This window comes from Ischnura elegans, chromosome 10 (assembly GCF_921293095.1).
Source record: "Ischnura elegans chromosome 10, ioIscEleg1.1, whole genome shotgun sequence".
Taxonomy (NCBI): domain Eukaryota; kingdom Metazoa; phylum Arthropoda; class Insecta; order Odonata; family Coenagrionidae; genus Ischnura; species Ischnura elegans.
Genome location: NC_060255.1, coordinates 40,469,341 through 40,482,106, shown reverse-complemented (window position 1 = coordinate 40,482,106; position 12,766 = coordinate 40,469,341). Strand labels below are relative to the sequence as shown.

Here is a 12,766-nt window from a genome sequence, read left to right as displayed (position 1 = left end):
GATGAATGGGGTGGTTTCCTATTATTTTTTTATTGCCTAAATCGAAAGATTATTACTACTGGAGTACGTCCACACTTTCAGATTTTTAAATGACGTTATCTATTTTTCGAGATTAAATGAAGAGTGAAAATTTTCAAGTGCACGAAAATGTAATGGCTAAGTATGAATGCTGGGAAAACCCCATGTGACGTAATTCTGGTTCCCTGCGACACCGTGTGAGGTGACCTTGGGGCGAGGCTTTGAGCGCTGATATGATCCTGGTTGCTAGTAGGGTGCAAAGTATCCTGCTAGCAGGTAGCGTATGGCTTAAATAACGATTTTTATGCCCTATCAAATGAAGAAAACTTTCTGACCTTAGGCAGTTTTAAAAGGTGATTATTAAGACATGTTTCCCTGAGCTCTGTGCCTCATGCATGCATTGCTAATCTCAGACGATGTAAAACTTCTATCTACTCGTATAGAAACTACTGTAGGTCCCTGTGACGTCACGTGGAGCGGCATTGCATGGGTGCCTATCTGGACTTTTTCAAATGCGGTTAAACTTGACTGTTGCCATTCGTCAGAACTGGAATTTATAAAACCAAATAATTTGTAAATTATGAATACACTAATTGTGGGTAACGAATCGCAAATCAATGCCTTTCGTTTTCGTTGATGAAAGAAACTACCCTATTCTGAAAATTTTTGGCATAAATGCGAGGGGCAATAATGCAACCATAATATTGATTCTATCAACATTTCTAACCACAGAGTTGTTATGAAAGTCAAAGGTGACGGAATGATTCATTTCCATGTCAGCATGATTATAATTTTGTATTACTTTGACCAATGTGGTGGGGCATAACATGCGAAGTTATGAGAGGCATTCAAATGGCATGTAATAGATTAAGATGTAGGAAAGGAAGATACTCAAATGGCCGTATAAAATTCTCTCACAGCTCGTCCACATTGCAAGTAGAAATTGTCACTGTGTTGGTGTGCGGGAAGGGTAGAGATTCATCGTAGGGACCAAACCCCAGCCTCTCCACTGGAATAGCCCAAAAATCACTCACACATTCACTCAGAACAATCAAAACAAGTTCCTTAGTGAGGGCTGTAGGGACCTCAACTAAGGTTTCTTGTTCCACAAAAAAACCAGGAATATTCACAGGAAAGGCCCGCTAAGGGTCACCAGTGGTTTGTGGATACACATGCACTCAATGACCAGTCACACGCACATTCACTCACCCACAGATGGCTGTGGGAGAATGTTATATACGTTTATAAATATTATTAATAATGGTCCATGCCAAAAAAAATTTCCTGATAACCATTTGCATAAGAAATATCCTGGGGTTGTGATGTTTTGTGGCCAGTCACTATTTTCAGTGTGGGGGTCAACGTGTTAGCAACCACTTCTGTTGTGCTTACTGTGATCCCATAATGAATTACATACACTGGAACCTTGTTAAAGCAAGTATAGGCTATTGCGAGACCCCCGCCATTACGAGAGATAGCCGAGGCACCGTCATTTGACCCTATAATAAGCATGTAAAAAAATTTGCTTTTACGAGGCCTTTCTGGTGTCAGCACTCGCCATAGCGAGAGTTTCCATCGCCGGAAAACCTTCACCAAGAGTTCCTAATCTCAGTAATTTCTTGCGATCTGTTAGAAATGAAGTTAATATGGAATGCTCAGTCTCAAATTCATGTAGTAAACTGTCATTCGATAAATTAGTAGTTCATTTTGGTGAAAATATTGTGGCATAAACATTCGCGAATGCTTGAGCTTCTTTTGTTCCTCGGGCGGCAGAAAGCAGTCAGCAGCATACCCGCACGTCCGTGCGTTGCATGAATGGAAAGCATTTGATGGTAGACACCATAGCCAAAAACATCAAATATATGTCTAAGCAAGAAAATAAAAATACAGTAGAACCTCACTTATGAAACTTTCAGCGGAAAACCAAAAAAAGTTTCATAAGTGAGGAAGTTTCATGTGTTAGGTTTTTCGGTATTTAGCATGAAATCCTTTCCTGTAGGGGCTGGTTTGTTTCCAGGATGCAATTACTCATTTAGAGGATAGAAATTGAAGTCTAATAATCTTATTTACTCACAAGCAACACTACTGATGATGTGTTACATTAAGAGAAACATAATTTTACATTCCTGAACAACATTACCCACTGTTGAACGTCTAGCATTTCTGGTAATAAGCTGCAAGGCTATCATACTGGAGAGATTTCAGAATGATGACACTAAATGTTCTCAGAGAAGCCAATTTTTGAAAAAAGTTGACTCATTAAAAGTAGTTTTCAGGAAATTCATCTTACCACCTATAGGCAAACCCAAGATGGGAGATTGAAGAAATGAAATACCTGAGGAAAGTCATCCAAATTAACCCCGTAATTAGGGAGCAAAATTTCACTAATGCATCACGAAGGCTTCACACCCTATGGACTCGGGTTAATGTCCTGGCAGAGGCAGAAAGTTTTCAGAGATGGCTGTATCCCTGCTTGAGAGTAGTGTGGATGGAACTTCCAGTGCAGATGGGATGTTAAGCCCTGGTTAAGACTTACTTCTTATAGGAAGATGCCCATTTTCTGAATGGGCACTGAAGTACTTAGGCTGTTTTTTATTGATTTTCTCTTCTACAAATCAGGGCTCTTGTACTTGAAAATACAAATTTATTTTCTTCCAAATTCCACTGGAAGTTGGCATCCATTTAAACAAATTACCATTTTTCCTGGTGTTATTCGGCAGCTCTCAATATTTTTATTTCTTATGGTGTTAGATTATTCATTCTTAACTAATTTAAGGCATAGCTTTTCATTTTTTGCTATTGCATTGTTATTCATGTTCTTCATACATGGCAAATGTGTTTTGTTTCAGAAATATTTTGATTATGAGGTCGACTCTGATGATGAGTGGGAGGAAGAGGAGCCTGGAGAATCATTGCATGGGTCTGACGATGAGAAAGAATCGGAAGATGAGTACGAAGTGGACAATGAATTTTTCGTTCCCCATGGTTATCTTAGTAATGAAGAAGCAGTTGGAGAAGATGAGGATGATGTGGTGAGTGTTTGAGGATATTTATGTATCCTGCAGATGCTTCTCTATTTAAGTCTAGGAGGAGCTTCAATGAGTCTTGGCAGGCCTGAGTCTTTACCTGATAGCTGTAGGTTTGAGTGCATATCCAACGCTTCGGTGTTGGTAGTTGTACAGTTTCATTTGTTGATACCCCCAAAAATTGAAAGGCCTCATTGTGCTATTTAAGGGTGATTTTGATAACTGACATTTTAGATAAGGCACAAAAAAAATACAAAGACTCCTAAGTTAGCCATTAAAACTTCAATATGGTCAGTCACCTAGTAATTATCACTAATGCGATATTCGTTAACGAGGTGATGAACCACTTAGTTTCCCTTCATTGTGACCTATTGTCTTTTTCTCAATCATCTGATTGGACATTGTCTGAAGCTGTGTGGCTTATTAGAAGCAGGAATGCCAACATGGCCTACAATGCTCTAATTCGCTATCTATAGGCTTTTCGTGCTTATCATGTGTAGAGATGTGCAAAACGTTAGGTTTTCATAAAAGGTTTTGAAATAAATTATTATTATTATTCAAATAAATTAGTATTTGTCCATGTGTGCATGATGCTCCACAAGGTATATATTTCTATACCATTACTCCTGAGAACTGGTTTGGATGAGCAATTCTTGACATGGCCGACATAAATTGTTCAAATTAGCAGTAAGTAATTACAGTGGAAGCCCCTTATAACGACAGCTGTTGGGAACAGAGAAATCTGTCGCTATAGTGAGTTGTCGTTGTTACCGAATGCAATTAAATCGTCACAAAAAAATCACTCATCAGGCGTCACCACGGCTGTTTCTGCTGTGAGGCGAAAATTGCAGCATGATAGCCGTTTTAAATCATTATTTTGAACATTTAATTCACTAATGATCATATTCACTTGCAATCTATGATCAAATCATATGTAATTATGCAGGATGCTATATGCCGAGGCATTAAGAAGTCGATTTTAAAAGTCCCAGCTTCAGACTCACTCGTACTGAACTGTGCATTATGAGCTGTTATTATCCTTATTTCTTGGATGCTCCAAATATAATTGTCATAACTACCAGTTATGGCTATGCATCAGACTATTAAATGCTAAAACTTCGGAATCTGTTCAAAAATTCATACCTTCTATCTTTCCGAGTAGTAATGAAAATGATGGGTGGCTGCTGCAATTGGGTGACGAAAGGAGCGTGATAAAATTTTAGGGTTCCACATGAGCATTGCAATTCTATCTTTTTCAGGTTAACGGCGGAATGAAGGTGGAAGTAATCTTCTTATGCCTCAAGTCTGCCTGTATGAATGGTTTACTATCGTGTTTCAAAACAGCAGACTCAAATGCTATCGGAATCACGAAACCGAACAGCATTACGGGATCTAAAAGCATATTAGTCATATCAATTATCTTCGGTGGAAAGGGTGAAAAACTGTTTCAAATAAATAGAAGGCCAAATGATAAATGAAGTCCACTCTTTGTCTGTCTGTTAGCAAATATTTATGTTTCGTAGAGATTCACGCAATCAGACGCAGTATCAGCGGATGTAGAGACCTCTAGCGGCAGTAGCGCTCACTTTTTGATAGGAATGCTGACTGGAACTGAGGAACGCTCGTAGTGTTAGGCGGCAATAACACAATTTTAACGTTTCTTAGTTCTATTGGTGGGTGGGCTGGGCAATTGTCAATGAATAATAGTACTTTTTTATTCCTTTCACCAATCCTGGCATCAAACGCTCGTAACCACTGCGTGAAGATAGCAACCGTCATCCAAGCATTTTTATTTGCTTCGTAAGTGCAAGGGAGAGTTTTAAAACATCGGGGATGGGCAGATTTCCCCACCACGAACGGTTTTAACTTATCTGAACCATCCATATTGGCGCATAAAAGAACAGTTACGCGGTCTTTACTTTTCTTCCCTCCTTTGCAGGGGTCCGTTCGAGTGGCGAGAGTTTTGTCCGGGAGAAGGTTAAAATATATGCCCGTCTCATCCGCGTTGTAAATATCGCAGGGGCTGTAATTGTCCAAATAGTCTTTAAGGACCGGAGCCCAGCCTTCCACAGCATTAACGTCAACACTTGATGATTCACCGGATAGTTTGTGAAGGGATATTCCTATTTTTCCTTCCCTTCCTATTTTTAAATCGTGCAAACCATCCATCCGAGGACTTAAAATTGTCTTCACCAAGCCTCTCACACAAATACGCAGCTTTAGCCTTCATCATTGGGCTGGTGATAGGAATCCCTGCGGCTCTTTGCTGGCAAAACCACGAGAAAAGAGCAGTTTCTAGCTGTGGATGCTCTCCGGGCCGCAGGTGTTTTTGAGTGCTTGGACGCCCTTCTTTAAGCACTGCCGAACGAATTTGTTCTTTTTTCTTTAAAATAGTGAACAATGTCGATGTATTAATTCCAAATCGCCTCGCTATTTCACTCTTTGAACACTCTCCACTTTCACAATCTGCAATAATTCTCATTTTGGTTTTTAAATCCAAGGACTTGCGTTTACCAGCCATGGTGCTAGCAGACGGGCGGAATAATTTTTAACGTCACTGCGGAGGCGCGGGAGGGAGATGACAAAAGAGCAATGAAATGTGTACTCGAGAAATTTATTAAGGAAAGAAGAATAGGAGAATACGGAACATGTAGACGTCGACGTTGGCGGAAAAAATGCCGTTTTAAAAGCATTGAATTCCAGAGATGTGGCACGTGGTCAAAAAGTCAACCTGTCGTAATTACGAATGGCGCAAGAGAGGAATCGAGCCATTATCGCTAATACGAATTTATTTTACATTTAAATCATAGGGTTTAAAATGGTTCCTTGGGTAGCTGTCGCTAATTCGAGCTTGTCGCTATATCCCGTACTCGTTATAAGGGGCTTCCACTGTACCAAAAAAATTATATCAAGGAATATGTAGAAAAAGCCTTCGTAATGTTGTTTGTGAATGCAAAATAATAATTCTGGATAAAGAGGTGTAATATTAAAGCTGAAAAATTTAGTACAAATTGAACTATGACCATCCATTAAGGTAGTGCAAAACTCCCGTCATCCTAGTGTTAAGATTTCTTGTTTGACTGGAATCATTTAAGATTTTCTGTCTCTCGGATTACTTTAGTATCCTTAACATTTTGCCCTTAAATTTGCATTTGAATGTTTTTCTTTTTTCTAGTCTCCAGAAATGCAAAAGGCAAAATTGAAACTTCTCGGAATGGAGTTTGAAGAAGAGATGAAACAGCAAACTAAGCAGATTAAACCTCAACTTCTTGGATGTTTCTGGTCTTTTGGCAAAGCTGTGGATGAGAATTGTAAGTTATTGAAATTATTTACCATAAGTTACTTTTTTCATTGTCACATTTTCAGCAACTTTCATTTACATTATCTGTAGTTATCTTTAAATTTTCTGTTGCTTTGTGTCCAATATTAAGGCAAGAACCAGTACTTTCATAATGAACAGGAATCACGTGACATATGCCGTGTTCTATGGTCACAGTGCATGGCAAGAATTTATATGTAGGCCTAACATGGTACATAGATGCCTATGCATAATTTACTTTGTGCTGAATTGTTATTCTACTTTCTAATTATGTTGGTATGGTTCTATTTCAGTCCTGTACCTATTATTACTGGGACATATGGATAGAAAGTATTACAGACAGAAAGTTATTACAAAGTTCAATTATGTAATAACGAACTTTGTGAGAGGGATTCTCTTAGGAATCCTAGCAAAAAACATGCATAGCAAAAATTCCTTGTCACTTCAATCTCCCGTTATTATGGTCACTGTGCAGAATACGTTCGGAGTCATGTTTATGATACAGTAAAACCTCTATGTAGTGAACCTCTTTACATCGTAAACCTCTATACATCGTACCAACCCTCTGGTCCCGTCAGATTTACTTGTAAATTTATAGGCAAACCTCTCTATAGTGAACCTCTTTATATCGTAAAACCTCTATATATCATAGCAACGAGGGACCCCCGAGACGGCCTAACTACCTCTGCATTTCGTACCGAGACAACTAGAGACCATTAATGCACCCGCGATAACGAACATGGATTGACATTTTCAGCGATAAATGTTTCACGCTTATTCTTTTCTTTTCCACCTTTACTATAATGTAATTTTCATGTTAACCATTAGTTAGGGCCATTTTGTCCCATTCGAGAGCATACCTTACAGTAAATAAGAAAAAGGCAACGAACTATCCTAATCATTTTAAGTGACAGTAAATGAAGACAGAACGCATCGTTTTCTCTCGAATCATGGTAAAAATTGCGCGATAGCACTCGCTTTCTATTACTTATGGCTTTATTTTCCTGTAATTGCTTTCATACTATGTTCAGTTAATAAAAGAGGCGACCAGCGCAGCCTATAATCCCTTGCCGGCGGAAATATTTCAACTAACTTCACTCCCATTTATGGAGACAGAATTACTCAACCGCATTGCTGCTTCCGTTTCTAAAATGAAAATATTTCATGAATTTACTGCGACTCGAAATAAATCAAATACAATTTTGCAATTATTTTATTCCCATATTTTCCAGTGTAGCACTTTCTCACTGCCGCCTTGGTAATTTTTCGATGCTTTCGTGAACGATCGTAGTTTACAATTTATTGCGCTTAGCGACAGTCATCTGTCTTGCGTGCGTATTTATGCCGCGAAATCTGACTCTTCCATCGGGAGTCCGGGACGTCAATTTCTAGCAATACTGAACGAACATCACTCCATGCGCGACAATGTTAGGTGAAGAGACAGCTAATTAGCTGATATGCCGTAGAGCAATGAAATTTTTTACTGTCGCTGCCGCATTCTGAAGTAGTTCGCCCAGCATTCACACTGGGAAATCACGTCATTTCGCAGACCTAGCGTTTCTTTGTGCCCTCGACAGAGTTTTTCTACGGAACTCTACGAGCATTGTATTCTAGAGAAAGGCAATTCGACGAAATTTTCAAAATTACGCTCAATTTCTTGTTTATTTTTTGCAATAGTCACGTGTTTATTTATTTTTTATAATCTTTAACATGTCATACGTTATAAGAATGATAAATCAATTTTCTAAAATATATTATAAGGAGTATTTTCAATTATTTGCCATAAAATATGAAAACATACGAAAATTACTTAATTAATTATAAGTTGATGATGGATTCGACAAATAAAACAAGGCGGCTGCTTGACATTACAACATTCCGAGGATTTTTCCAAGCCATCGACGAGGGCAGGTAGAAGAAAGATGTAGCAGTGACCTTTGGAATACCATCTATTTTAAACAACCGAGGAAAAACAGAAGAAACTCTATATCTAGGCTGCACAAATAAAAAACGCGGGCAGTGAAATAAGAGGATGAAAGAATTATGTTTAGAAATATAAAAGTTGTGTACTTCCCTCCAAACACTACTAGTAAATTACGACCCTTAGACCAGGGAATTATTTCTTTGGTCAAAAGGCATTATCGAAAACAGCTAGTGATTTATTTTTTATGGAGAGTGAATAGTGAAAACGACATTAAAGGTGCTCATGGAACATCCTTCAGACCATGCACAGGCTGTGCCTTTCCTCAATTTTTGAGAAATGCTTCATCAAGGCTGGGATTACGGGTGGTAGCAAACAGGAGGAAAGTGAGATGCTTGATAATGAACCTACAGTTCGATAAAATCAACAAAATAGTTAACACAAATTCAACATTTGAAGACTTTGTAAATGTTGATAATGATTTATTCATTTGTTCCCCACATGAGTTGGAAGATAGTGGTGAAGGAGATGTATATATCTTGCAGGATACAGTAAGAGATGAATTTAGAGGAAGATGTTGGTAATGAGGAATCAGTTACAGTTCCCACCAAAACAGAGGTTGAGGATTTATTGAACATAATTAAATGGTTTTTATTAAGCATGGAGGAATGCGATCATAATATGATTGTAATAAATAGAATTAAAAACATTACATCGAAAGAGTTTTAAAAAGGTTAAAGCAAACCCAATAACTAATTTATTTCTTAAAAAGCCCTCTTGAACAAGTTACTTTTACCTTTGTGTAATCATTAAATTGTAAATATATGTTCACTAATGCATGCATGTATGTTTAAATATATTAATATTATGGTTTATCAATAAAATGGTACCTATCACTAAAACCTCTCTATAGTGAACCTCCATACATCAAAATGCCCAAATTTTGGTCCCCTCCATTACGATGTAAAGAGGTTTTACTGTATATGTAATTAAATTATGAAAAAGAATAGTAAACCCTCGACATACGAACAAGATGCATTCTGAGACCTTGTTTTAGAATGTAGAATTTTCGTCAGAAGAGGACTTATAATACGCCCAATTTACGTTTGGTAATGAGTGGGTTACCATAATTCCACAGGAATGAAACTTATTATATGATGTTGCGTTGATACTGAAGTACTGAAGAAAGAACCATGATTGATGCTTTTTTGCACAAGGAGACAAGAGGATGACAATGCACGTGGAGAATGTATAGGTAGCACAATGATTATGATGTAGCGTAGTGTATATCCACCTAAAGACCATTGCTTCGTAATAAAGTTCATTTTATAACCACCAGGATTGAGGCTCATAATTTCGTAATAACGAAAATTGGTAGTAATGTTTCTTATATTATGGATTGGATTAGCCTTTGTGTCAGGACCGACAATTTACTTTGTAAAAACGAGAACTTCGTAACAATGTTGTTCAAATTAACTAGAGTCTACTGTACTAGGAAGTCATGAAAAACCATGATTTAAGTCTTCCGCGAGATTGTGTAATACTTATGGCAATGAGCATGTCCTGCATTCAGTTTGTGTACTGTAAAATGTTTTGTTTTTTATCCAGCCCGAGTTTTCAAGTTAAAATGCATTGGCTCATGATAAAAAACAATTAATTACATAGAATGGCCTATCTACCTGCAAATGGCTTTGATTTTTTAGCAAAGTGATATGTTTATCAAAATAATTTAATTGTCAATCAGTTTTTTCACGATAATCAGATATAATTATGTATCAGTTGCGGTGATAGTGTTATATAAAAAGTATTTAATCATTATTGTCAGAAGTGCAAGCAGTTGCGTACGTTGTTAAGCCTTCGTGGTAATTGCCGAAAACATTAATATATTAACTCTCCTGCATTTGTGTATTTTCTCATATTTAATCGTGTTCACTTTCACAAGTTTTAAATGCTGGTAAACTGTCCACCTATTGATAGTTGCCTGAAAGTGAGGCATTGCATAATGTACTGTCACTCTTCTTTTGGGAAGGAAACTCAATGACTGAGAATTACAGTAATTATTGACCTTATTGCATTTCTTTTTTCAGTGAATCATCAGTATGAGAGGATCCTGATGCCTTATAAGGCAGTTGTTTGTTGTGAATCCATCCCTACATCTTTTACGGCACAAAACACATCTGTAATTGGTTCTGTTAGTGGAGGTCAGTTGGATGGATCGTCTGTTGGCCGAAAGAAGAGTGTTTTCCCAGAGCGAGGTAATTATGCCTGTAATTTGATTTTTGCATGCCTTTAAACTAAGCCAGTGCTAGCCCTGTACATATTTCTTTAACTTCGTAATTTACTTAGGGTGTTAAGTCATTGTTATGTCCTCAAGTTTGTTAGGAATGAGAAAGTACCAATGTACATTAATTTAGTTAAGAATTCATTTCTTGTGTTCAATGAGTAAAATTTCTTTAAGGCCGTTTTACACGGTACACGGAATTGCGCAGGTTAGAGCTGCATTAATTTCTAAAATGGCGCGGAATTGCGCGAATGCATGAACGAAATTAGAAGAGGGGCTATTTTTCCGTCTCGCATCCACGCATTCTCGCATGTGTTTCTAGCAATTCACCGCTTTACACGATGCAATTTTGATTGCGCCTTCACACGTACGTCAGACTGCGCAATTCCGTGTACCGTGTAAAACGGCCTTTAGAATGATCCTGTTCGTGCCAGTGGGGTGAGGTATCAGCCCTCATGGGATATCCACAAACCAATCGTATTTTCAGTAATAGAAAAAATTTTAAATGCGTTTCATCCCTAGTAATAACAGTGGAAATGAGTGATATTCAATTCTCATATGTGGTGGGTGACTTGTTTTGTTTTTTGTGAATAGAAGTTCATTGAAGAAATAAAAAATTTTGCCCAATAAATTATTTTTTACTTCCCTCCTTTTTTCAATTCCTCCTCCCCTCACTTAGTGATTCAGTCCAAAGGTTGATCTTGATAAGTGATGGGAGAGCTCAGCCACAGACATGTGAATATCACACATTCAGGTTGGGGCCTTTCCTAGGGCCTCCTCACACTTTGAGGATTTTCACTTGGGGGTGTCGAAAGGCTTCACCAGTGTTGCTTTCTTCGAAAAGTAAAAACCTTCTATGGGAGAATGTAGGTAGATGGGAATAACAGTGTTTATTTATCCATAACATTAACCTCAATACAAAGATTTTTCATCTAAAAAACCTTTTATGTTATGTCATTTTAATGGTAAATCTGTCGTTAAAATTTTCAGCTATACCAGACTTAATCAGGCTGATCCATGGCAACACCAATGGGTGGAAATTCTTGGTAATGGAATTTCTCACGCATTGGAAAAAGAAAAATGATCATGTAGCAGTTCCAAAGGACAAGAATGGAGAAGAGGGAATGTCACCATCTTCCAAGAGTGCAATATCAAAGCTGAGTATAACAAGAAAAATTAAGGAGTTGGCTTCTTGGATTCAGTTCCCTGAAGGCTCTGCTCTGGCTGGAAGATATGCTTGGTGCGTGGCTGAGGAAACCAGGGCAAAGTTTGACCTTTCAGATCTGAGCGTGCCAACTGAGTGGAAATATAATCTTAAGCCAGTGAGAAAAAGTGAAAGTAAAGTAGCTCCTCCTACTTCTCCTTCAGTGGTTTCCTGTGAAGTCCCTGTAGAATCCCCAAGTTCTTCCTCGACCAAGCCCCCTTTAATTACTAAGTTCACTAAAGTAATGAGTAAAGAAGAAAGGCTGAAGCAACTGAAGCAGCCACCAAAAACTTCAGGTGCATCGACTCAATCTCCACAAGCTGGGTCACCCTCTCATCAAAAATCGGCCCCTAAGGTTGAATCAGCTATCGCATCTACTTCCGTGAGTTCCAGCACAAAGCAAACCCCTGTTGTATCAAATGGGTCTGATGGCAAAGCACGGAAGCGTGTTCCTCTGCTGGTATCAGTGCCTCGTGGTCAGGAAATTCCCAAGAGCTATTCCCTCGCATCATTTTTGAAGCAGTCTCCTGCTGCCAAAGACAGTTCCTCATCACTGGAAAACCCAGGCCTTAAAACTGAAAATGCAAGTTCGGGGCCCATTCCATGTCCTGCGAAAGATGATGATTGCATTGTTCTGGATTAATATTCACCTTGTGGTAGTGATATCCCATTATCTTCTTTGTACATAATATTATTTATCTCTAGTACCAGTGTTCCATTTTTATTATCAATTTTAATAGGAGGACCATTATGTTAAAGAAAAGTCTATTGCTGTTTTAAATACAGTCGTAATGGGCTGCTTGTGTCCCAGCTCATTAATTGTAAAGATGGCACAATTTTTTAATGTTATCGCTAGTGTACGGTGTACAATGTATATACTTGACTTTTTAACTAATGTTTTCCTAGTGAAATGGCTAAAATAAAATTATTTTATGCATCTCCTGTAGATGGTCATTTAAATAGGTTAATACCATTCATGTTTTTGACCCAATCAAAA

General features: G+C 38.0%; 1 protein-coding gene across 1 annotated transcript in view; it reads left to right on the top strand.

Annotated features, from left to right (window-relative positions):
* LOC124166746 (chromatin assembly factor 1 subunit A-B-like) overlaps positions 1-12,708 on the top strand; it is a 29,391-nt gene extending 16,683 nt beyond the window's left edge. The window contains exons 8-11 of the mRNA XM_046544419.1: positions 2,868-3,050; positions 6,220-6,355; positions 10,372-10,539; positions 11,556-12,708. Of these exons, the coding sequence (XP_046400375.1) occupies positions 2,868-3,050; positions 6,220-6,355; positions 10,372-10,539; positions 11,556-12,412 (1,344 nt within the window). The 3' untranslated portion in view covers positions 12,413-12,708. The remainder of the gene's footprint in view (positions 1-2,867; positions 3,051-6,219; positions 6,356-10,371; positions 10,540-11,555) is intronic.
* Positions 12,709-12,766: the final 58 nt, after the last annotated feature.